Here is a 25,854-nt window from a genome sequence, read left to right as displayed (position 1 = left end):
TTTCTTCCTTGTTTAGGGGCATGAATATCCATGTATGCTATGTGATTTGTTGCTAACGCGACCTGAGATGATTTGAAATCTGATGCTCCTTTTGTTCTTTCACAAATACCAATAAAATATATTTACAAAAAAAAAAAAGATGTAAACTTGCCATAGAGACATGTTTGTCTGAAACAGCCGCCCCAAATAACATCTTAGCCTCATTCCTGGTGATATCCAATACTAAAAAAGAATCCCTTCTCAGACGCAAAAGTAGTAATCAACATAGGAGTGGATGGTTTGATTCTAGGTGCACTCTAGCTCATTCCCACCTAAAAAGGGAGCTACATAAATTCTCAAGAAACTTGGTCTATTTGAGGACTGCTAGACGGGATTATAAACAAGCAATTAAGGCCAGGAAAAATACTTTGAAGAAGAAGGCTTGGGAGGCTTTACACACGGCCTCATTGGCGAACGATAGCTTGGCATTCTGGAAGGCTGTCAAAATGCCTTTTTTCTTATGTAAGGCTGGCCCAACCATTGAAGTAGCTATCAGTCAGGATCTATGGATTGAACACTTTTCAAGAGTATATAATGGTGAGGGAAATCCTGACATGATGGACAGTAATGTCCAGGAGGGCTATAATTTGAACCCAACCCATCATTACTCTGACCTGTTGTTCATTTTAGACGAAGTGGCTCGGGCACTCTCCAAGTGTCAGGGAGGGAAGACCCCTGGACCAGATGGGGTCCCCGTAGATCTCTTTAAATCAAATATTTCTCGGTGGGGGCCCATCATAGTCCAAGTGATCACTGCCAGCTGTAGTACTTCATTTCCTCCTACCTGGGTAGAATCTACCATTGGGCCCATTTTTAAAAAAGGGGATAGGCAGGATCCGGGATGCTACAGGTCTATTTCCTTACTCGATGGTGTAACAAAAGTAATAGGCAGAATAATTTTGGAACGCCTCCAGGATTGGGCAGAGAAGAACTCTGTTCTATCTGACCGGCAGTACGGTTTTTGTGCTGGCCTTGGAACGTTAGAGCAGGGCATAAATCTGTCAATCCTGGTAGGGAAAAACACGATGGCGAAACAGGGGGACCTATTTTTAGCGTTTGTGGATCCCACAGCTGCCTTTGACTGTGTGATTCACAGTAAACTCTGGTCCATTTTAGACGATATGGGGGTTGAGATCTAGATTATTTATTTTCTTAAGCACTTTTATAGTGATGCCAAGGCACGTGTGCACTGTGGACTGAAGGGTGAGTGCTCTGCCGCTTTCCTGATCAAGAGCGTCAGGCAAGGTTGTGTGCTGGCTCCGTTTCTTTTCAATCTTTATATCAACGGTCTCAGGGATGCCCTCCTTAAAGATAATAAAGATTTCCCACAAGTGGCAGGACGCCCAATACCAGCGCTCCTATATGTGAATGACGCTGTGTTGATGTCCCGCACACAGGTTGGCCTTCAGAGGGTGTTAGATAGCTTCTCTTACTTTATGAAAAATCTTGGCTTGAGAGTAAACTCCTCTAAGACATTTATCATGCACTACGGCCTTTGCATCAAGAGACTTAAAGACATGTTTGTTGCAGGGTAGAAGATTGGGGCAACTAAAAGGTTCTCTTACTTGGGAATTCTTTTTGCCCACAATGACACTTGGGTACAAGCAGTTTCAGTTAAAAAGTTGGTACTCCTAAGAACAACATCTGCCCTTACCACCTTTGCCAGAAAGCTGGGAAAAAGGCCACCAGAGGAGCTTATTAGGATCTACAATGCAAATTGTGTCTCATCTGCAGTATATGGGGCAGGAGTCTGGGTGTTTGCTGACTTGCTTCCAATCCAACACATAGAAAATTCCTTCTTAAGATATATTTTATCAGTCCCGAATAGAATTTCATCCTGCATATGTCACACAGAGCTGGGACTCCCCTTCATTTCTGACTTAATAAAGCTCGAACCTATACTTCTTTGGCATAGGTTATGGACCAAAGATGAGAGCAAGTTATACAGGGATATTTTACTAGATGCTTTAAAACTGGAAGGGGTTTTGAAAATTCCTTGGATAAAATATGTCCGAAAATTTTTAAAAGACCTTGGCCACCTTGAGTATTTTACTAACCCTTTTTCTATTCGGCAAATACCAAGGAAAGAATTGAGAAAGAAGGGTCTTTTGTTGCTGGATTGTATTAGAATGTCATCAGAGATATTAAAACCAACTGTACTCCACAATCAGCTGATTTTATCTACTTTTAAAATCCAACCCTATTTAACTTTTGTACCTGGAGTTTATGATAGATTCTTACTAACCAGATTTAAGTTGCGGGTATTTCACAGACTAGTTACTTTGCCCAAAATGAATGACTGGTCTCAAAACCTCCATTTATGCCCTTGTGATAATAATTCCAACCAATCAACGATCCAAGTAATATTGTTTTGCAAATTTTATACTTTCTTAAAGAGACTCTACCTGGCACCATTGTTAAAGATGTTCGGGCTCCGTCAATGCTGACCTGCCTTACTTGCACTACAACTGCTTGAAGATGTGCATAACACTTTTAAAATAGTGACTTATTTGAAGAAAGTCTTGAAACATTGGAATCATTTGTCCACCTAAACCTTCAGTTTGGATAAACAATAGGTGAATTTAATAACGTTTTAAGTTTACAATGTACTAGGCATCTTGTTCATATTAAGATGACATTTTCATTAATTCACACCATGTATGGATGTATTTTACTCTGATATGATATATATTTTTACCTTTTAAATTGTAAATCATGTATTGATGTGTTCTTTTTCTTCTGTGCTTTTATGATTGTTTTTATGAAGCAACCGAATAAAGCTTTCTTGATTTATTGATTGATTGACTTGGGCATCAAGTCAGATTTGATGCCCACAGTAATTTGATACCTTAGCCAGCTAGGCACTCCTATGAAGAAGGTAGCCAGGCTGAGGGGGTTAGACGATAAACCTGTGTTAGCCAATGGGGCTACTAACTCTCCCACAGCAAAACAACAATTTAGAAATGTTCCTGTTATACAGCTCCCTGCCTTAGGGGACTCTTACATATTTTGTTAAGGGAAGTGGGGGCGTTGTTATTGGTTTGCATGGCAAAATTGAACTAACTGTGTTAACACTGCCCTTGCAGTCTGCAGTGGCATGTTTGGAGCCATTTTGTGCTTTGTAGCACACATGGTGGTGCAATCAGTGTTGCGGCCCTCGGTGGACACTCTGCCTTACATGCCCTGGGCATATACTAGCACCTTATAAGGAAGTCAGTCTCTGGCAATTGAGGGTAGTCAATTTGACATATGCTTTATAAGGGGTTAGAACTCTGCCACTGGGGTCTGGTTAGCATGCCTGAGTACACTCTCAGAGTCAATAAACCAGCAGCATCAGTCCATAAATATGGGGGTGAACATGCAAAAAGAGGCATTTCCTTACATTTACTGATATGAGCATTATTGAAAGTAAATCACACCATGCATTGGGGCCTATTAGGTAGTCGGTCGGAAAGACTCAGACTTTCCGACCAGCATCATACATTTCACTTCCTACCGCTGTATTACAATGACGGCAGTCAAAGTGAACTCAACCGGTCATTCTGGCTGGATTTTGACAGGCTCAAGGAGCCCATTGGCCAGTCTGTACCGGCACGTAATCCCTTCAAGACGGCGTTTTCGCCGTCGGGATTATGATGTCAGTTTCCCACAGGCTTTCCATGTCGGGCTTTTTTACATGGAAAGCCTGTCGGAAAGTGACTTTGGGGTCCCTAGCAAGCCCCCTTCTACATATGGCCTCCAGTTGGGGGCAAGTGTGCAACTATGGTGAATCCTGTTAATCCCTGCACCGTGTGGTAGGCACCATGAGGTGCCTGCCGCGAGGTGCAGGGATTAACAGAAACTCCCAGTTCTCTATGGGAGCTTGTGTTGCGGCCCGTTCATGGACGCAGCACAAGCTCCCATAGAGAAAAGGAAATACTGTTGCATTGTAATATTAGTGTTGGAACCGCCAACCTATGTCTATAAATGCTGGTACTACCCTGAAGGATGTTGAATATTGATTTATACTGTTTTCCACTCCACTCTATACTTTGACTTTATTTGATCATAATGACACCTTGAAAAAGCCAGTGGGCTTGACTTTTGATTACTGCACCTTTCGTGTTGTCTTAGGCGCATTGTGGGTGCATTATGGTTTTAGGGTACAGTGCACAATTTGCAGCCAAGCACCGACACAGGGTCCCTTGTACAATGGTGCAAGGGTGTCTATGTTGTTGGCAGGATTGTTTTTGTATTGGAAGGAACACCTTCCTGCACAAAGAGAATCATGGGAGGCATTTTCTTTGTTCCATGTGGGCCCCAGAAGGCAGCACACATGGAAAGAGGAAAAAACAAGGAAACATGTACATTTTCCTCCTTGTTATGCCTGCTCTAGGGAGTCAAAGGTTTTGGCATTGCCCCAGAATTATGAGATATTTTAAAACTGGGACAGCGTCAAAGTTTATTGGTGTTGGGTGGAAACACCCATTGCAACACCCATGGAACGCCTCTATGATGCAGATTAAGGCAAGGCAGTGACTTGCACTGCTTTGCCTTACCCCACGCAGGGTGTCTTTACGTGGCCTTGTAGATATGGGTAAGCCCTCTGCACCATGGATCACAAAAAGTGACTTTCCGGTGGCGCACAGAGCTTGTAAATAAGCCCCTGAGCCTCTACGTAGCACCAGAGTCACATTTAAATAAAAACCTTAGAATATTGCCTCATTATAATATTGAGGTCAATACCTATGTTGCTATTCTAATGTAATATACTCAATTACTTTTTCGTATTTTCTTGCCTCAATATGTAACATAAAAACTGGAAATTATCCATTGGAATGATTCACACAATACGTCTTTTCTCTTTCTTTTAGATTTTGTAATGTACATGATCACAATAAGGTGCAATAAATACAGTGAAATTGTAGTGCAAACAAAACACTGCTCATAAAAAATGAACATATGCATACTGAAATCAAATGAAGACTGTACAGATCCCAAATCTGAGGGATAATTGAACAAATATCTTCAGAAGACTGTACCCAACTGTATGCATATATTCCCAAGTGCATTCAGTTACAAAACAACCAAGGGAGGGAGTGTTAACATTTAGACCTAGAACCAGTAGTCACGCCTCATCAGGACTTAGGGATCTGTCTAATGCACTACCATACTTGTCTGGTACTTGAGACACATAAAGTGTCACAATCCAAACACTTATATTCCTTCTGGTCCCCAAACTGTACTGCATATGTATTCGTCCACTCTACTGGATACAGGATTAAATCTGAAACAGTAAGATGAGGAAACCGCACTTGTGTGACTGTTCACCGCTGTCTACTGCTTCAAATCCAAGTGCATCATGAACACAAGTCTTGAAATGTATGGTTATTTTAGTTTGTCACAATAATATCAACATTTAAAATGTAATTTACTGTAAAATCATTTTATATTGGGTTATTTTATTTAATTGAATTATGTTTAAATTGTTTTTTACGTAGTTTTGTACTTTATTTTAAATTACTTTAAAAGTATATAGTAATGTAATATTTGTTATCAGGCTGCTGGGTTTATTGTGAGATTGAGTGGAAAGTGTGTTTATTAAGTGCCTTAAAATTAATATTAATTGATTCATATGAAATTTGTTTTTTACATGATCACAATAAGGTGCAATAAATATAGTGAAATTGTAGTGCAAATAAAACACTGCTCTTAAAAAATGAACATATGCATACTGAAATCAAATGAAGACTGTACAGATCCCAAATCTGAGGGATAATTGAACAAATATCTTCAGAAGACTGTACCCAACTGTATGCATATATTCCCAAGTTCATTCAGTTACAAATCAACCAAGGGAGGGAGTGTTAACATTTAGACCTAGAACTAATAGTCACGCCTCATCAGGACTTAGGTATCTGTCTAATGCACTACCATACTTGTCTGGCACTTGAGACACATAAAGTGTCACAATCCAAACAATTATATTCCTTCTGGTCCCCAAACTGTATTGCATATGTATTAGTCCACTCTTCTGGATACAGGATCGAATCTGAAACAATAAGTTGAGGAAACCGCACTTGTGACTGTTCACCGCTGTCTACTGCTTCAAATCCAAGTGCATCAGGAACACAAGTCTTGAAATGTATGGTTATTTTAGTTTGTCACAATAATATCAACATTTAAAATGTAATTTACTGTAAAATCATTTTATATTGGGTTATTTTATTGCATTGAATTGTTATCAGGTTGCTGGGTTTATTGTAGGATTGAGTGGGAAGTGTGTTTTTTAAGTGCCCTAAAATTAATATTAATTGAAATTTGTTTATCTTGTTAAATTGTTATTTATTTATGTATAAGTAGAATACATGTATTTTCTTAATTATTTTCTCAGGCTAGGGTTTATTGGGTGTTGTGGATAGTGTTTTAAAATAAGTACATTTTATTTATTTCAATTGATAATAATGATACAAATTCATATTCGTCACTATCATTAAAATTGTTTTATTATGTTTTGAGTGGTGTATCTGGGATTGCGTTTTATTTCATATTATTCATAATGGTTTAATCTGTTATTTAGCAAATTTGTCATTATTACTAATTTGTTTGCATGTTTAGTAATTTAACAAGGATTATTAATAGTATCATTATTGTTATTAGGCTGTGGGTTGTTTTGGGAGTTTGTGTGGATAGTTTTATGTTAAAGAAATATTCATCATTAATAAAGAATTTAAAACATATGTACATTTTAAAATTAAATATTTTTTCATTTGTTGTGCATGTATCTAATTGTCATAAGTGTTTAACTGCATTTCCTTTAGGTGTGCATGTTCTTTGGAGGTTTGAGTCACAAAGCTTACATAAAAATGGTGCACTTTTTAATATAAATATATTTGACATTTTAATAAATGTGTAAATAACTAGCCAAATGATTTATTAAAGCAATAATTTATTTAATTTAAATATAGTTCTATTTGAAAGTTTTCTTCTTTTATTTATGGAATGCATTTCTTTTGTGGTTATATTATTTGGGTGTGTGTTTTGCTTTTGTTTTTCAGAGGGAATATTAAAATGTATGATATTTAAGCGTGATTATCTCCAAAAGCTAACGCCTGCCCAGAGCAGTTCTTAGCCATGTTATCCAATGGTAGGTGGATAACATGGCTAAGAGCATTTGCTCGGTAATGCATGAATATCGCTGACTTTACAGCAATATTCATGCATTTCGGCCGATTTTTACCGCTTTTGAGATAAACCTTGATAATATCAAGGTATCTCAGCTGTAAAAATCGTCGGAGTGCGGCGATATTATTTTAGCCGATTTATTTTAGCGATAATTATCACTATTGCTTGGTAATATGCCCTTAGCTGATGGTTCTCAGTCCAAGGGGCTATGAATGCTATATTATTCATGTGGCAACCGTTTACAGAAGTTTTGCTGAGTGATGATGAGAAAGGAATGAAATGTGAGGATCTTTGGTTGCATATTGATAGTGATGTGAAAAAAGTACACTCTACTGTATTCTTAGATTTTTACAGGAAAACATAACTGCTATAGTGAACATAATAAAAAAATTAGAGTCTGAAAACACCCTTTTCTGCCAAGTGTTCCGCATAATTGGTGTAGATGTGAAACTTCTCCTTGAGAGTAGGCCGAGTCACACCTTTAGTGACTCTGGCACTGCAAAATGTTCCATGTTAGGGTGCTTGCCACTTGGTAAGTAAAGCAATATTGGAGAGAAATTCAGGAACTTTTATTCTACGACGTATGGGAAAAGACTTGCAATGATGCATAGAAATGCCCATTCACCAACTATGGAATTTGAAGTCAATTAAACCTCACTGTGGTACTCTGTACAAGTTCTAGATCCCTTCATAAAGGGGAATTTTCTCCGTAGTTTCAAAAGTGCTGCTTCATTTTTGATCGCTTTAATAATTCTGATGTTCTTAGCGCCCATTCAACACAAATGTTGAGGAACCTGCCCTGACAATCACAATCTTCAAGTCCACCAGTATTGGCATAGAAAGCTATGTCAGTGCCCAGAGTTGACAAATTGTGTACTGGCTGATTTGACATCGCCCGTCTCAAGTGCCAATGCTGAGAGGGCCTTTTCACAGAAGTTTACATGGGAAGGATAGAGTGAGCGCACATGACCAAGGACTCACTGATGAAGTATTGTATGGTGTACTACGATAAGTTTAATTTGCAAAAATCTATTTGGACCTCACATACACTATACGTACTCTGTCTATATACCATGCGCTATCAGTGCAGAAAGCACACAATAATAAAAGCAAAACATTCCATAAACACCTGAAAAACACTGTTTCCGGTTTTTTTAATGGTTCAAAAATGTGTAACCAATGTTTTATAAGGTATTGAAATCACTTGAAAACACTGACAAAACACCACCAGAATGTACCAAAAATAGAAACTGAAAACAGGAAAGCCTATACATGTATAATTTATGTATTTATCTTGTTAGTATTTCTATTGTAAATGTAGCACTCGTCTATTTGAGACATCTCAAAACAGAAAAACGATTGAGCCTAAACACTTAATGTCACAATGCAAGAAAGGGGCTGTGACCAGGAATATGGAAGAGAGAATCAAATTTGCCTGGGCAAGTTGCAATCCATCTCTGAAAGAGCCAAGACAAAAAACAAAGTTAGAATTTCTTCAGCGCATAACTTGGTTCTATAGTGGACCTGTACAAGAAAGTGTTCACAATCAACTTTCACAACTGACTTCTAGTAGAATCCATAATGGCATTCTGTGGTGGAGGAATCGGCCAAAAAGTCTTACATACTTCAAACCCACCCTTGTTCCATACACAGTTGACACTTTGTTTATTTTTAACCCTCAATGCATTTAAATAATGTTGAATTGCTTTAGATTTGTGCATGCAAAGAACTTTCCTGACATTTTCAGTCTAAGATATCTACTGAAGAGCATATTTAGGCCCTGATTATGAGTCTGGCTGTCCCCGGACTTCCAGACTCGTGGGGGCGCATCGGTGGCGGTCCAGCCATGTCTTCACCGGTGGCCCTACTACCCTATTAGGACTTTTCCAGCCGAACCACCATTACGCTGCCGCAACCTCCAGGGAGCCGCAAGCTCTGGTGGTCCCTCAGCGGTCGGAGGACTGCAAAATGCTTGGTGGTGCTCTGAGACATTGCCAAGCATATTACAACTTTCCTTACCGCAAGCGGCATCATGGAGGTTCTTTCTCCATGTAAGTGCTGGTGGTGAGTAAAGTAGGGACTCCTATTGCCCCTGTGCATGGGGGTGCATGCAGGTGGACACATGTTGTACCTCCCTGTAGATCTGCACCCCAGTTTCTGCACAGGAAGGAATGCATGACATGGGGCATTCCTTCCCGTGCAGCAATGTGAACTGACGGTCCCCAGCGGTGCTGTTTAAGGCTCACATTGAGCCTTTAAACAGCATCGCTGTGGGACCACTATGACACTCTCCCACCAGACCACAAATGTAGTTGCATATATAGGAGACGGGTGGTGGTGAGTTTCAGCAGTCCTGGAGTGGGGCAGTGGCATGACGCCCACTCCAGGAATGAAGAAACTTGTAATCAGGCCCTTAATGTCTACAAAGGTTTAACAAGAACAATAATGGCCTTCTAATCACATGGATACCACATAGCATCTATTTCACCTTTTACCTAAGTTGGTAAATGATCTCTACCTTTGCCAACCCCTTACTTTAGACTTCATCTGAGAAGTCCTGATAGAATGCACTTTGTCATACAGTAGATCTCCTTTCACAAATGACCACCACTCAGCTGTTACTAGGACACCCATATTAGGACTTGTAATGTATGTAATGTTTTGAACACTCTCCCATACTGTGGGTCCATTATGTTAAGAAAATAATTGTGTATTTTCCACAGTCACTGGATCATGGTGTTTGACACATTCTTACAGCTCCTGAGGCTTTGTAATAGTTGTGTACAATCCACAGGAATACCTCTTTTATCAATGTTATCTTGAGACAGCATTGAAAGTAGCCATAAGGACAATCTTTTTGAATGATGAGTGGGCGATCTAACCTTCCCTTAGAATGGAGCATGCTAAAGAGATTAGATTTGCTACCTTGTTACAGTACTCAACAGGGAGTCTTAATGCAAAAGGAATCAGTGAGGTTGAAACAATTTGTATTGCATGTTTATTGTGAGTTAATGGACCATTGGAAAATTCCAGTGAAACTGACATACTTACCAAGGTTTCCTGCATGTGACAACAAGAAACACATTTTACATAGAATGTTAGATTTCAGTGTATGTGTTGGTAACGTGAATGAGAGCTCTCTTTTACTTTGCATTGTTTTACACCATAATATCTTTGTATTTTATATCCTCTCAAATGATTCTTGTTGTTTTCATTGCCTTTGAACTGTGACTTAGGGCACTTGAGTGAGAATGTTAGATTTCCAATCATGTTGGTTTTCTTTCAAGCTTGTGAAATCATTTATTTATATGTTTTTTAAACTCAATAAAAATCTAATATAAGTAACAAACTGAAAAAAGTTTATCATAGAATTTGCATCCATAGGACATGCCCCTATGCAAATGAGGGAACACCCTCTGAAGTTAGTGCTGGCGCTTTAAGTGCACAAGCGCTATTGGTATTATAGAAGGAGACGTACAAGCGTCTGCGCCTCCTTCTATAATACTAAAGTGCCCCGGGGACGCGCACATCGGGTGCAAACAACTGTTGTCTCCCGGGGCACCTTCTGTAATACGGCCCCTGGATGGCACTTTTACCAGCACTGTTCTGTGTTAAGAAGCAAGGCTTTCTCACTCAAAGGTGAAAGCATTTGGATTGCCCTGGAAGCTCTGAAAGAGGGTTTGTCTTTCTGCGCACCATAGGAGGTATAGATAGCAGGTAATCATGCATGGAAGGTCCCATTGCTCCACTGATTTGTGTTTTGTTGAGGTTTAATGCCCAATACCCTGATGGAGGTTTAAGTGATTTATAAGGTTGATATGATTAAACCCCCAATGACTCCCAAGTACTGTGATATGTTTATCATCCTAGCATAGTGTGTTTGGACCCATTGTGGTTACTAAGGTCTCCAGTTCAAACTGGTTGAGAACAAATAAGGGATAATGTTAAAAAGTAAAAACAAGCTTTACAGCTTTCTATGTCTGTAAACCCTAATAAAATAAATAGAATATATTCAACAATTTCCCAGGTGAATTATAAGGTCTCACAAGGAACAAAGATTACATGTATTTGGGGTCAGTGCCAACAGGCCCACTGACAGGATGAACCATCCAGTGACAACGTCTGGGTGATTGCACCTAGATGTAACTTCGATGTGCCAAAGAAACTAAATAAAATTGCACTTTACAGTACTTTACACGATTGTCTTGTTTCACTAAAGCTCACATCAAGGTCGTGAACATTTAGGTTAAACATATGGTTCACATAGCCGGAAAGACGTGGGAACACCTATGTATAATCCACGATCAAGATGGTTCTCGTAGTTTAAGGTGTGCACCCTTAAAGGCTTTCCTGGTTTTCTGTTACCCTGAAGCTTTGAAGCAGCTCGCAGTCTGCCAAGCATTTAGGTTTTGAACCCCACTCAAATTAGAAAGAAAGACATCCCTCTCCTTTTTACTTTATAAAGTACCAATGCCTATACCAGAGTGAACGAACAAAGCAGAAGTCCCAGGATTGGCACAGGGTGATCCATGTCTGCTGGGTCAAAGCTACCTTTGTACACATAATAGCGTATCTCAATCACAGCATGAACATTTTAGCCCGAAGTAAGGAACGCAAACTTCCAGCATGAGAATGAATCCAAGTGACTGTGGCTGCCTTTGCATTTTGTTTTCTTGGAATGACTACACTAGTTTGCTTCTATTTCTGCTGCTGCCTCTACAAATAAAATCCTCCTCCTCAATTGTGGAATTCTGCAAGAAGCTGAAGACTTCACTTTTCGAGTAGCACCACTAGGCCCTGGGTGTGCATAGACTCATACCTGCACTGTACCAGCATACCCTCCCAGGTGATAGTGCACTTTACAAATCTGCGTAACATAACCTAACAACATAACATACATATTCCAAGTTCCACTGAAGAATAAAAAGACATTTACCCCCAGATTCCTCATTGTAATGTTTTGCGAGTCCTTAATAGCGATTATTAAGGAATCGCTATTAAAGACTCGCAAAACGGCATTCATGTAGAAATCGCAAAAATAATTGCGATTTCTACAGCTTCCTTATTTGTGATTAGCAAATTGCTAGTCCCAAATAAGGAATAACTCCCCATTCATTCCTATGGGCCTAAAGGCCCATAGGAATGAATGACGAGTCATTCCTTATTTGCAATTAGCAATTTGCTAATCGCAAATAAGGATGCGATTTCAAGGGTGCCAGGGGTGTCCAAAGGACACCCTGTAGCACCCCTGAAATGAAAATGTAGACTGATGTTGTGCACACACATGTCTAAAGGACATGTGTGTGTGTAACATACAACTTAGAAAAATGCACTAAAGTGCATTTTACTAAGTTTTCGCTATTTACCACGAAGTCAGACTTCACGGTAAATAGCGGCCAAAAATTGCGAATTCGCAACTCTAAATTGGTTCCTGAATTGCATTTAAGGAATCTCAAATAGAGATTCCTTAAATGCAATTCCTCGCAATATAGCGATTTCGCAATTTGCGATTTTTGCATTTGGGGTTATGAATCCCAAATGCAAAAATTGCGCTCGCAAAGGGCCAGATTCTGAGAATCTGTCCCTTTGCGAGCCGAATTTACTTTGATGAATCTAGCTGATAGTTTTCTTTTGTGTTTACAGTCTGCATTGATCCACACCATAGGCAGAGACGTCTTAAGGCATGTGTAAAGTGGGCAATGGCCCAGGCGCCCCACCTTCCCCAAAGCCCGCCGGTAAAACAATATAATCTTTCTTTCACTTTATCTTTGTTGAGGATCTTTTCTGCACCTTTTCCCTTTCTCTGTCTATCTCAGACTCTGTTTCTTTCAACCCAGTGTTTAGGATTTTTCGGGCCCTCAATATATGCGCAATTCAATATTGTTTGGCATCATACAGGCTTGAAATAGTGGAAAGTAGGCAATATAATTCAAAGTTTTCAGAACAAGAGGCCCCTAAATATGCCGGGCCCAGGGCTAAAAAGAAATCACTAACAATAGCCCATGGTTGCAGACAATATATGTAAGAGACAAAGTTAAATTTACATCAACAAGAAAATAAGGTTTATGGTTCCTTGAAAATAAATAAAAAACATAGCTCTAACAAGTGCCCCTATCTTCAAGTCACAAAATGTCAGTGTCACAGTAGCTGTAGCACCGCCTTGAGACTGGACTCTGGTTTGCTGTTCTATATTCGAGAAGAATAGCTTCTTTCTGAATGCCATAAAATGAGCCACAAATGTATAACACTTTCTTACAGTTTGAAAACCCATAACTTTTGTGCTAATGGCAGGTTATTTCTGCTTCTTTCAGCTACAGATGAAACTGACCGAACGGGCAGTCTCTCTTAACACAATGGTGCCCCTTCCGCGAAGTGCCTACTGGCATCACATCACAAGGCAGCACAGCGTTGGCCAGCTCTACAGCCTACAAGGTAAGGGGAAAGTGCATTCAATTAAGAAAGCTAGGCCAAATCCATACTGAAAAACTGTTCCAATTTCCTTAAAAGGGAAATTGGCAGGTAGTCAAGCTCACATTGCATAAATCTTAAATGAAGCTAATTGATCATCCCCTAAAATACATCAAATCAATCAGAACTTGTGTGCAAAAATTATTATACTGGGATGTGTAACTGTCTCTGTTATGACAATTAATGATTGAAATGGGAGAAAGGCCGCCATTGAGGCATTGGAGTCATTAGTTGAGAAAACTATAGGAGACAAATATTTGGCATTTCATTGTAGTACTAATGACTCCATAATATTCATCAGAGAGACTAATGAGCATGAAAATGCACACTGACGTCCAAGGCCTTAGGAGGAAGGAACTTACTATGGTAGCAGCGGCAATGGATCAACCCAAAGGGGAGGAACCTAGACTTGAATCTCATTCAACCAACTAATTAATTGGCACTTCAAATACAGCAGTGACATAAATAGAACTTGAGGCAGCATATGATTCCCCACCAAGCTGTAAAACTTCCCAAGGAAATGTCATAACTAGCAGGCATTGAGAACAATGCCTGCTAACAGCCCTACAAATAGGTAAGTCTTCCAAAATGGTTTATTGCTTAGGGATTCTCCAATACGCAGTGTTGCAGCCTAATTGCAAGTGGTCCAAATTATAAGTGGGGTGAAGTGTATTGAAGCCCAATAAATACCAAGGGACAGATTAACCACTTTTTCATGTAGCGCAGTGCAGCAGCCTCAAATGCTGCACTGCACTGCGTGAAAAGGAGAGTGGCAAATTTACTGAAGTATGGCACTCTGCTCCCCTTTCCCTAGCGCCAGCACTGAAATCTGCTGCCATGGGCCACGAAGACACCTTTGCAGCATAGTGTGAGGGATTTTTGTGAGTCTAGGATAGGATGCACTACAAGGGTACCCTTCTAGCACAAAATACTATGCATAGACTGACTTAAACCATGTTCCTTTTTTGTATGTGTTCAGTACAGTGCAGCATACATATAAGTACCAAGTCGGAAAAGGAAGGAGAAATGAATGCATTTTTCCTTCCTTATGCCTACTTCAAAAGGGGTAATTTTCTGATGCTTAACCCGGTCTACTTTATTTAGTAAATTGGGTTTAGCATCAGAAATCTTGGGTGGTTGCATGGGGACGCCAATGCTCCACTCATTAGGATCCCCATTGGTGCTTAGTAATGTAAAGCAGCGTATAGCGGTACTTTCAGGTTATTTCCAGTGCTTAACAAGTTTAGTGCTGGAAAGCAAATCAGAAAAAAAGATTTGGTGCCAATTTTCATCGCTTTTGTGACGTAAACACAGCATAAAACTTTAATAAATCTCATTTTACATGCTGGAAGATAACATGGCAAAAAATTATACTACTTAGCGAAACAAGCAAATTGTGGGGCGCGTTGCACCAAAGTCCTCGTTACTTGACAAAATGCAAAAACAGGCAATATAGGAGTTGAATTTTGTAAGAAAGTGGAATATTATGTGGTATGGGTGAGTACCCTTACCTGGCAATATTGTCATAATGACCCTTGGATTCACAACAATAATCCTTAGCTCAGTCCCAGTAGTGTGGCAAAGAGCAGTCTGGCCTTACTGGAAGAACACTTTTTTGGACTTTTCCGTGGCGATAGGGCCAGAGCCCTATTCTCAAGGCAGCGTTATTGCATGGCTTAACGCTCCCTTGAGAATAGGGCTCCTTTAACGCTAAACTTAGCGTGAAAGGGGGCGTGCAGTGGATGTTGAGGTGGGCATACCACAGCAACACCCATTGAGTTTGACACTACCGCCTATTATCAAGGCGGCGATAATAGGTGGCAGTGCAAAATTTAAGACCTAGAAAAATCAGGTCTAAATGTGGCTAAACAAGGAGAAAATCTTTATTTCTCCTCGTTTTTGCTTATTCCATGTGTGCTGCATGTAGCAGCACACATAGAAAAAGCAAACTGGCATTTTCGGTTTGTTAATGTACAGGAAGGGACATCTTCCTATGCATTAACAAACCTCCCTGCTCGCAGACACCCTTGCGCTCTGGTGCCCTCATCATGTGTGGCACATCATGTGTGGCACAGTCAATGAGCTATCTTTAATATATGTCAGGCACCCCGAAGGAAGGCCTCTTCAGCCCAGGTGGTAACTGGCATTATTTTTAAAGGTTTGGACATATAAGTGCAAGCGTATATGTCCCTATAGTGGAGTTCTCCATTGGAAACTACTATAAGTGTTAGTGGTCCATAGGATAATATGAGCTGCTAACTAGGCAGCCTCGAGATTGGCAGCTCCATTAAGAAACCACTAAAATATGTCATGTTTGGTATCAAACAACATGCTTTCTCACCCCTGACACAATTCACGTGTCCTGGGTGACGTGGCATGCATCCAGTTGGCACCTTAGAGGTTGCACACCTGGTTGTTCCATCTTCACTGTGCTCTGGCTGACCAGTCCATGAATTCTCACATCTGCTGCCATCAAGACACGATTCATATCTCCTGCCAGAAACTGTGTTCACTCACAGGAGCAAGGAACAAAGGCTTGGACAGGAAGAAGTTCACATCTCTCTCCTTCCAAGTAGGCTAGTGAAGTGGCAGATTAAGTCAGTAAGTTTTAAATGTTGCACCACCTCTGATATGCATCAGGGCTGGCTCCTAGTGGAGGAAACAGCCCTTTCCCGCCTCAGGCACAATTTCACCTGAGCAGTCAGAAAATGAGCTATGCATGGAGGTGTACACCCCCAGAGGCTACACACACCTCCAGGGTGAGCAGCCTGGTCTGTGCCATCCTATTGTCATCTTTAGGAGAGGCATAATAGAGAATTCTGGGTAGAAAAGGTGCCCTACATCCCGATTGTGGTCACCTCAGGGGAGGATTAGCTGCAGGGAACAGCTGCTGATTGGCTACTAGCTCCCACACCCCTAAGTCGACTAAATCAAGGATTTAAGAGACCCCCATGACACCAGAACCTCAGTTCTCAAATATGTTAAATAGTGCTGGCTAGCTATGATGGCTTGTCTAGCACTGTGAAGGCTTTGGGGAGCCACGTACTTTACAAGCGTCTTAGAATAGTGCAGATATTTAACATTGGGATCAACTGGAGAATCCTCTAGTGATAATCTGTCTTTTAGGGGTCGAGTTATGTTGTACCCTCTCAGAGGAGAGGTGTTTGGGGTCCCAGGACCAGGGCCTAACAGTCAGTTCAATTTTACCTGGCCCGTGGAGTCTGGGTGAAGTGGTTGCCCTGACTATCAGTAAACTTTAAACGGAAGTCGCGCCCAAGCTGCTTGTTCCATAGAGACGATGCCACCAGAAAAGGGATGCACATACACAAGAGCAGGCTTATCGCTGGCATTGGTTGCAGGTGTTGTTTAGTGCGATCTTAATGCAGTGTCCAGTAAAGGGGTCGGTTGCAGGGCTGGTGACCAACAACCCTTGGTAGCGGTAAAAGTAACTAAAATGAACTTTGACGTCTAGGGATTCAGGGTAGTGCAGCAGTGGCTTGAAAGTTTAGTGAAGGCCAAACCACACTTCCCACAATGCACCACACCATTTACTTTTGAACGATCTCTCGGAGGGCTTACTGGCCAGTGCTTCTTTGACTCCAAAGCATAGTTTTACCTATAGTTCGCAGGAAACAGGTCTCACCAATACAGGGGAGTCTGAGGGTGGTTCTGGCTTCCACAATGGTCCCTCACTTTGTTAGTGTTGGGTTTTAGCCAAGAACGAGGGTCATTCACTGAGTTCCAAGTCTGTTGTCTCAGGGGCACAATATCCCTCCTTTCATTTGTGCTGGTGGACAAAGTTCTGTTGTCAGTGACACAGGTCTCTTCTTGGTCCTTCTTTGAAGTAAATGGTTCAAATCTGTTGTTCCTGTGTCAGGGGGTCTCCAAAAGTATAGAATTAGGGTACTTAGGGCTGTGGGAGTCAATGGGCAGCTTGTCCCTGCCACAAGTTTGCCCCTCAAGTGACCACATCCATTGATGTAGGTCACCTTTTCTACCCAGAGCCCACTATTTTAGCCCTGCTAGAGATGGCAGAAAATAACTTTATGTGTACAGATCAAGTTGCTCACTCTGGAGGAGTAGCCAGCCTTCCTAGAAGTGTGCACATCTTGCATACCAAATTTCCTGCCTTTCCAGAGTCCAAGAGTGCCTGGGCAAGAGGAGGGTTGTGTCCTCCTCAGAAGCGCAGCCCTGATGGATATGGCAGTGCAGCCTTTAAAGCTCACCACTCTGATGTGTCAATTCACTAGCCCACTTGGGAGGAGAGGCGTGACCTCCTTCTTGCCCAGTTCTTTGTTTGGACTCCTGAGAGTACTCACACCACCTGGCAGGAGGTCAGAAACCTGTCTTGATGGCATCTGGAGTGGGAACACTTGGGCTTTCCAGCGAGAATACATGCCAGCTAGGGTAGCCAGAGAGACAACCGCTAGGTAGCCACCACTGTGCATGCCAGCCTTCCCTTGGCACCTGATTCATGTCAGGGGATAGAAAGCATGTTGTTTGACACCAAAGTCAACAAATTTAGGTGGTGCCAGAATAGAGCTAGCAACCTGGGAATGCCTGTGTGCTAGTTCCATGTTATTTTAAGGACCGCCTATCCATTATAGAGTACTACACTCTTAATATACTGCACCCTGCATCCAGGGCACAAGAGACCTTCTCTAGTGGTGATTAACATATACTTAAGAACAGTGCTGTGACCCTGTCACACATGATGAGGACAACGTAGAAATGGAGCAGTGAACACTGTTCCTGAAGTCTGCAATGACAGGCCTGCTGTCAATTGTTTTCCTGGGTCACTCATGTTTGCGCAACCAATACTGCAGGCCCTGAGTACCCCTTTACAACCCATGCCCTGGGTACCACAGTACCACTTACCAGGGACTTAAAAGGATGTATGGTCTCCGTCAATTGGGGATGCTAATTACACATGACACTTTGAGGGAGAGAGCACTGACACTGGAGTCTGGTTAGCAGACTTCAGTGCACTGCCGGAGTCCAAAACCAGCATCCAGTTGTGGCAAAATGTGGGGGGGACATCTGAAAAGAGCCTTGTGTTCTAACAGATTTTATCACAGGAAACTTGCAATTAGACACTCAATAATCTTTTGACTGTTTTTAGATTGTGTTCTTATAAAAAGGTTTGGCATTAACTAGTGATACAAACCAGCTGATGTAATGCAAGCCTGGTGTGGGTTTGTGTTGGCTTGATTGATGCTGACCTGGTCCCAACATCCGTTGAACAGTGTCTTGTTAATCTTTTGAAATGGTCACTCAAATAGCCTAAATTTAGAATACAGATATGTGACAGAAATATAACCCATGAACAAATGAGGAAATGTGCAATATATATTCAAATACATTGCCCAGAATTGGCAGATACTAAACTGAATTTGAGAAACATTATTCAGAAAAGAGAGATTTAGAGCACTCCTGCAAAACTAATTAAAAACACAATGTTAATTGTAAAATGCGTTCCTGAATTAAATCAGACAGGAATGTTCTATTCATTTCTACCCAACACTGTAAAATACCGTAGATGTCTTTAAGACAAAGATACAGAAGATTTGTAACAATGTTTGAGAAGACTTTTTGAAACTTTGGGGCATATTCTCAAGCCCCGATCGCCACAGGAATGTCACTTTTTTTGACGTTTCCGAGGCGATAGGGTCAGAGCCCTATTCTCAAGGCAGCGTTATTGCATGGCTTAACACTCCCTTGAGAATAGGGCTCCTTTAACGCTAAACTTAGCGTGAAAGGGGGCGTGCAGTGGATGTTGAGGTGGGCATACCACAGCAACACCCATTGAGTTTGACACTACCGCCTATTATCAAGGCGGCGATAATAGGTGGCAGAGCAAAATTTAAGACCTAGAAAAATCAGGTCTAAATGTGGCTAAACAAGGAGAAAACCTTTATTTCTCCTCGTTTTTGCTTATTCCATGTGTGCTGCATGTAGCAGCACACATAGAAAAAGCAAACTGGCATTTTCGGTTTGTTAATGTACAGGAAGGGACATCTTCCTATGCATTAACAAACCTCCCTGCTCGCAGACACCCTTGCGCTCTGGTGCCCTCATCATGTGTGGCACATCATGTGTGGCACAGTCAATGAGCTATCTTTAATATATGTCAGGCACCCCGAAGGAAGGCCTCTTCAGCCCAGGTGGTAACTGGCATTATTTTTAAAGGTTTGGACATATAAGTGCAAGCGTATATGTCCCTATAGTGGAGTTCTGCATTGGAAACTACTATAAGTGTTAGTGGTCCATAGGATAATATGAGCTGCTAACCAGGCAGCCTCGAGATTGGCAGCTCCATTAAGAAACCACTAAAATATGTCATGTTTGGTATCAAACAACATGCTTTCTCACCCCTGACACAATTCACGTGTCCTGGGTGACGTGGCATGCATCCAGTTGGCACCTTAGAGGTTGCACACCTGGTTATCCCATCTTCACTGTGCTCTGGCTGACCAGTCCATGAATTCTCACATCTGCTGCCATCAAGACACGATTCATATCTCCTGCCAGAAACTGTGTTCACTCACAGGAGCCCGAGCAAGGAACAAAGGCTTGGACAGGAAGAAGTTTACATCTCTCTCCTTCCAAGTAGGCTAGTGAAGTGGCAGATTAAGTCAGTAAGTTTTAAATGTTGCACCACCTCTGATATGCATCAGGGCTGGCTCCTAGTGGAGGAAACAGCCCTTTCCCGCCTCAGGCACAATTTCACCTGAGCAGTCAGAAAATGAGCTATGCATGGAGGTGTACACCCCCAGAGGCTACACACACCTCCAGGGTGAGCAGCCTGGTCTGTGCCATCCTATTGTCATCTTTAGGAGAGGCATAATAGAGAATTCTGGGTAGAAAAGGTGCCCTACATCCCGATTGTGGTCACCTCAGGGGAGGATTAGCTGCAGGGAACAGCTGCTGATTGGCTACTAGCTCCCACACCCCTAAATCGACTAAATCAAGGATTTAAGAGACCCCCATGACACCAGAACCTCAGTTCTCAACAACTTGCATAAAGAAGGACCAGGGGAGATCAGAGTCACCGACAACATGACTTTGCCACACGCACAAAAGAGGGATACTTTGTCGCTGTGGCAACAGACTTGGAACTGAGTAAAGAACCCTTGTCCATGGCTAAAACTTGGCACTTCTCAAGAGAAGGACCCCTGTGGAAGCTAGAAGCATGCTCAGTCTCCCCTGGATTAGTGGCAATAGTCCCATCCAAACTGCAGGTAAAAACACTCACATCGTCCCAAAAATTGGGCCATCCAAACCCCAGGTGGTCAAGTGCACTGTGGGAGTTGTAGTCCCACCTGCCGAGAAGTCTCAGGCTGCTACCTCACTCCTCTGGACCCAGTGAAGTTCCAGAAGCTTTTTGCTGTGCTTGCTGTTGCCAAGGCTTGTAGGTCACCAGTCCGACAACCGGCCACTTTACTGGATGCTGCATCCAGAGGGACCTCCAACTGACATGTGACCAACGTGAACAACCACTCCATTATTGTCCTTTGCATCTCCCCCTCCCCCCGCAGCAATGCTTCAGCAGTAAAAGCAGCTCTTCCCCAGCTCCCGTTCAGCACCATAGACAGCCAGGACAACACTGCAATCGAGCTCCATGAGCCATGTAAATTTGAAAATACTGTTGTGGCTTGGTCCTTGGAGCCACACCACACTACAAGGATCAATGCAACTTGACCTACACGTGACCAATTGTCAATAGTGGCTTTTGCCATTGACCGCAGTGTTATCTTTTCCATGTATTTTATTGCACTGATTTAATGTTGCTTCAAAATTCTATAACTCCTGTTATATGTCCGCTATATCATTCGTTTTGGTGTGTAATTTCGATAAAATGCACTCTATTTTTATAAATTGGTGACGATTTCTCTCGAGTCATGTTTATTACTTACCATCTATGTTGCTACTCTGAGAAGCTTAACACATGTTCCACTAGTAAAACCCGGCTGCTCTTTTCCACTCTACTAGGATTTATTAGTTTTAATCCAAGACCATCTCTGGTGTATCGTGATTATATTTAATTGCTACCATTCTAAGCCAGGCAAATGGTGATACAGGGCCTGATCCAATCTCGTTTGGATTCTGGTAACGCTCTGTACTTGGGAGCCCCCGACTCAACTTTGCGAAAGTTACAAGTCATTCAAAACTGTGCGGCCCGCACCTTACTGCAAATTCCAAGCAGACAGTCTGCTAAACCCGGACTAATAAGCCTGCACTGGCTCCCTGTTAAGGACAGAATTAGTTTTAAGTCCCTATGTATTGCACACCAGACATTTTGGGAAACTGGCCCGGCAATCAATGCCCCCTAATTACTCAGTACCAGCCTAGCAGACAACTGCGCTCGGCCAATGGCTTTTTGGCCGTGGTGCCCAAGTTCAGAAGAACAAGAATAGGAGGCCGTTCCTTTTCCCTTAACGTGGCTAAGTTATGGAACACCCTCCCTTTCCCCCTGAGGTCCAATACGCAACTGACTTCCTTCCGAAAGCAATTGAAAACGTTTTTGTTTAATAAGTAGACCCCTCCTCGGCCCAGTGTCTAAAGCAACTGATATCATTTGTCCCACACTAGTTCTCCCCCCTCGGCCCTATGCCCTGTTGGACAACCACTCCAGTCTTAGCGCTTGGACGCCTACGGGCAGCTACGTGCGCTTTATAAAACCCATTTTCATTTCATTTCATTCATTTGATGGTAAGGCTACCCAGCCATACCACACATTATTCCACTTTCCTACACTTGCTTTCTTTGTATGGTAGTGGGTTGGGGATGTGAGTCTGTGACACTTAATAAGCCCAAAACCTTGTCAGGTCCAACACACAAAATCAATAAATAGCACAAAGTAAACAGAATCAACTTAAGGAAAATGGAGTATAGCATTTAGTAGCACTAAAATAATTAAAAGGTCAAAACACAATTCAAAGCACAGAGTTGCAATACAATTCTACAACCAATGCCAAAACCTCAAAAAACAAATAATAAGAAAAATGGCACAATATGATTCTAAATCCAATTAGGAGATTGGGAGAAATAGTTTTTTTTTAAGTTTAAGAGCAAAATTTGCAAACAAAAAGAAAAGCAACAGTTAAAGGTCACTGTCCTCGGCTGTCTGGGACCTAGTTGTGATATAAGGCCGACCATATTGATACAGAGGTCTCATATAACAAACAAAGTCACTTCGGTCAAGTCTTTTCCCTAAGACGGTCTAATTTTGGAAGTCAAAATCCTTCAGTGGGGCAAAATGAAAGACTGAAGCTCACAAGGTCCACCCAAATGAAGATATCCAGTGGCTGAGGCCCTGTTGAAGTGTTTGGTTTTGGCAGAAAAGATTCAAGTGGGAAAATTCTAATTCTGTACCCAACTATATCACCTTGTCAGTCGAAGACTTCTTGTGCCTTTGCAGCAACAACAGGCTCAATTCACAAAGGTAAGCTTAGACATTTGGTCTAAACTTAAACCAAACGTCTAAGTTTACGACTTTAGGAAGTTACAAAGGGCATTTACGAGTACTATCTTTATATCAGCACTTGGGCCGGATCCCCGCATCGAATGCGGATTTAAAGTTAGTATTCGTAAATGCCCTTTAGAATTCCTAAAGTCGTAAATTTAGACGTCTAAGTTCACCTTTGTGAATCTGGCCCACTGTTTCTACACTGGGACCTGGTCACTTTTTTTTTACACTTAAATACTGGAAGCAGTAACCAGGCAGGTAGCACCAAAACTGCATACCATAACTACTGAAATCTTCGTTCAGGCAGCAAAAACTTTGAGAGGTACTAACCAAATTTTCTTGCCCACAAGGTTGCACTTTGAGGCACATAACCTTGATTGGTTATTCTCAGACCTCTGGAGGTTAAAACTTGTTGAACCTTTTGGAGCAGCTCCTCTTGTTCTCCTGTAAGTCTTCCACAACTTTATGTACAGAACTTAGTGAGTCTAAGACCCACACCAACAGACGACACCAGCACAGTCCAGTCTATGTTTTAAATACTGGAAGCAGTAACCAGGCAGGTAGCACCAAAACTGCATACCATAACTACTGAAATCTTTGTTCAGGCAGCAAAAACTTTGAGAGGTACTAACCAAATTTTCTTGCCCACAAGGTCGCACTTTGAGGCACATAACCTTGATTGGTTATTCTCAGACCGCTGGAGGTTGAAACTTGTTGAACCTTTTGGAGCAGCTCCTCTTGTTCTCCTGTAAGTCTTCCACAACTTTATGTACAGAACTTAGTGAGTCTAAGACCCACACCAACAGACGACACCAGCACAGTCCAGTCTATGTCCACTTCCCACTGATCAACTCATCACTCCAAGAAACGGCCTCTTTCACTTCTGGTGACCATGGAGTGACACAGAGGTTATCCAACAGACATATGGAGTCCACTTCTTAGCCCTTGGTAAATGTGGGAGCAAGCCCAGTTGTTTATGTCTCCACACATGTACAACCAGCAGGTGTGTTCATTTGCTGTTCTTCTGCAGGTGCAGATGTAGTCTGAGGAGCTTGTAGTGAGGTTCCATTTTGTTTAAACAGTTCACTAGCTAGTGGGTGAGGTGGCACATGGGCACTGCCTAGACTATGAGTGAAAGGTTTGCAAGGCCAAACATTCCTTCTTTTGCAGACCATCCTGTTTGGATTAATGCAACAGTGCAGCATTTCTAGGGAAAATTAATGATGACAGAAGCTGTCTGCCTCTAGAGCAGGGTGGTGTCTCACCTAGGGTGTGTCTAGGTAAACAAGCAAGCAGATCCCATTACCCAACAACATCAAACTGGTTCTGGAAACAGCTCCTCTTCCTACTGCCATGTAGCCAAACTGATTACAGTTGGACCTAAGAATTAAGTGCCTCCCCTCATAGTTATCACTTTTCACTTAGATATTAATAAGCAGGCTTCATCCTGGTCCCATTCATGTTAATAAATGTATTCAACCCTCCCAACTGTCTTTCATGAGAGAGGTTGAGTCACTTCCCTCACATTCAGGTCTTCCTTCCAATATGCCCAAAGCCATTGTCTTTGCTCTTGGAGCTGTTTTCACAGCTCAAGTAGAATGCAGTGACAGGGAGGGATAATGTGAATTTACCCACTGTAGCTTCAGGCATAGAAACTATCCCTTTCTAAATTCAAACTTCACCATGAAATTGAATTTGATTTTCAATTCAATTCAATTTTCAACATTAATACAGTTACCAAAATAGTACTTTGATTGTACTCTAGGTTTTTTCTGATAGAAACAGCTACAGTCATGTACAGTGAACATAACTTTAGGGGGCTAGTCACTTTAGGAACATATAAACCTTAAATTCTTGTATGTGCCCCTTTTAAATACTTGGCACTCCAGGTTAGGGGCTGCTTGGCCTGCTTATGGGTAGCTTAGCTTATGTAATATTTAAAGGTAGATTTCTTCCTGTCAAAAAAACCTATTTTGAAACTCCATCTGCATATTTAAAAGCTACACATAAAGGCCTAAAGTCATGTTTTTATTTTTAACCATTGGGAATCTTACAACACATGCTTCAGTTCACAGGTGACAATCAACCTTCCAAGCCAATATGGTATTCTTGCATACTAAACCACAGCCTTACTTGAAAGTTTCAAATATGCCAATTCGGGATTAGCCAATTTCACCATTTTTTAGGGAGGGGTCAGATCATGTACACTAGTCTTGTAAGTAAAAGCACCAATACCAGTCAGCCAAAAATAGAAGTGACCACTCACAAAGAGGGACTGTTTCACTTCCTTTGAATATTTTGGGGGATATTCTCAAGGATTATCGCTGAGTTAACAGCACTTTATCACAGCCAAAGTGGCGATATATTTATCGCCCCATTCACAAGCTGGTGTTAATAGTCGTATCACCAGTTTACCTGCGATGGCAGCTGCAAAAAACATCGCCACAGATGACCCCCGCAACTATCGCTAATGAGATGCATAGTAGGCATTCCTGTGCCAAAAGCAGTGACAACACCACTCCGTAACATACTCAATGGCCAACCAGATAGGCGATAAGAACCCAAAAATGCGATAAGGCGCATTAGCAGCAGGAAATTAACTCATTCTCTGATCTGGTGTAAAGTCGGACGACAGCCTGCACCACAAAAGGGAGCCCAGCCCAGAGCCACACCTGAAGTGCAACATATGCCATGGAGCCAACAATCATGCAGCC

At 41.7% G+C, this 25,854-nt stretch overlaps 1 protein-coding gene across 2 annotated transcripts in view; it reads left to right on the top strand.

Annotated features, from left to right (window-relative positions):
* DOK5 (docking protein 5) overlaps window positions 1-25,854 on the top strand; it is a 590,993-nt gene that overhangs the window by 545,504 nt on the left and 19,635 nt on the right. For both annotated transcript variants that reach the window (XM_078650481.1, XM_078650482.1), the window contains one exon: window positions 13,515-13,635. In XM_078650481.1, coding sequence (XP_078506607.1) covers window positions 13,515-13,635 — 121 coding nt within the window. The remainder of the gene's footprint in view (window positions 1-13,514; window positions 13,636-25,854) is intronic.

This window comes from Lissotriton helveticus, chromosome 7, assembly GCF_964261635.1.
Source record: "Lissotriton helveticus chromosome 7, aLisHel1.1, whole genome shotgun sequence".
NCBI lineage: Eukaryota > Metazoa > Chordata > Amphibia > Caudata > Salamandridae > Lissotriton > Lissotriton helveticus.
Note: the sequence above shows the minus strand (reverse complement) of the source record. Positions and strands in the feature narration are given on the sequence as shown.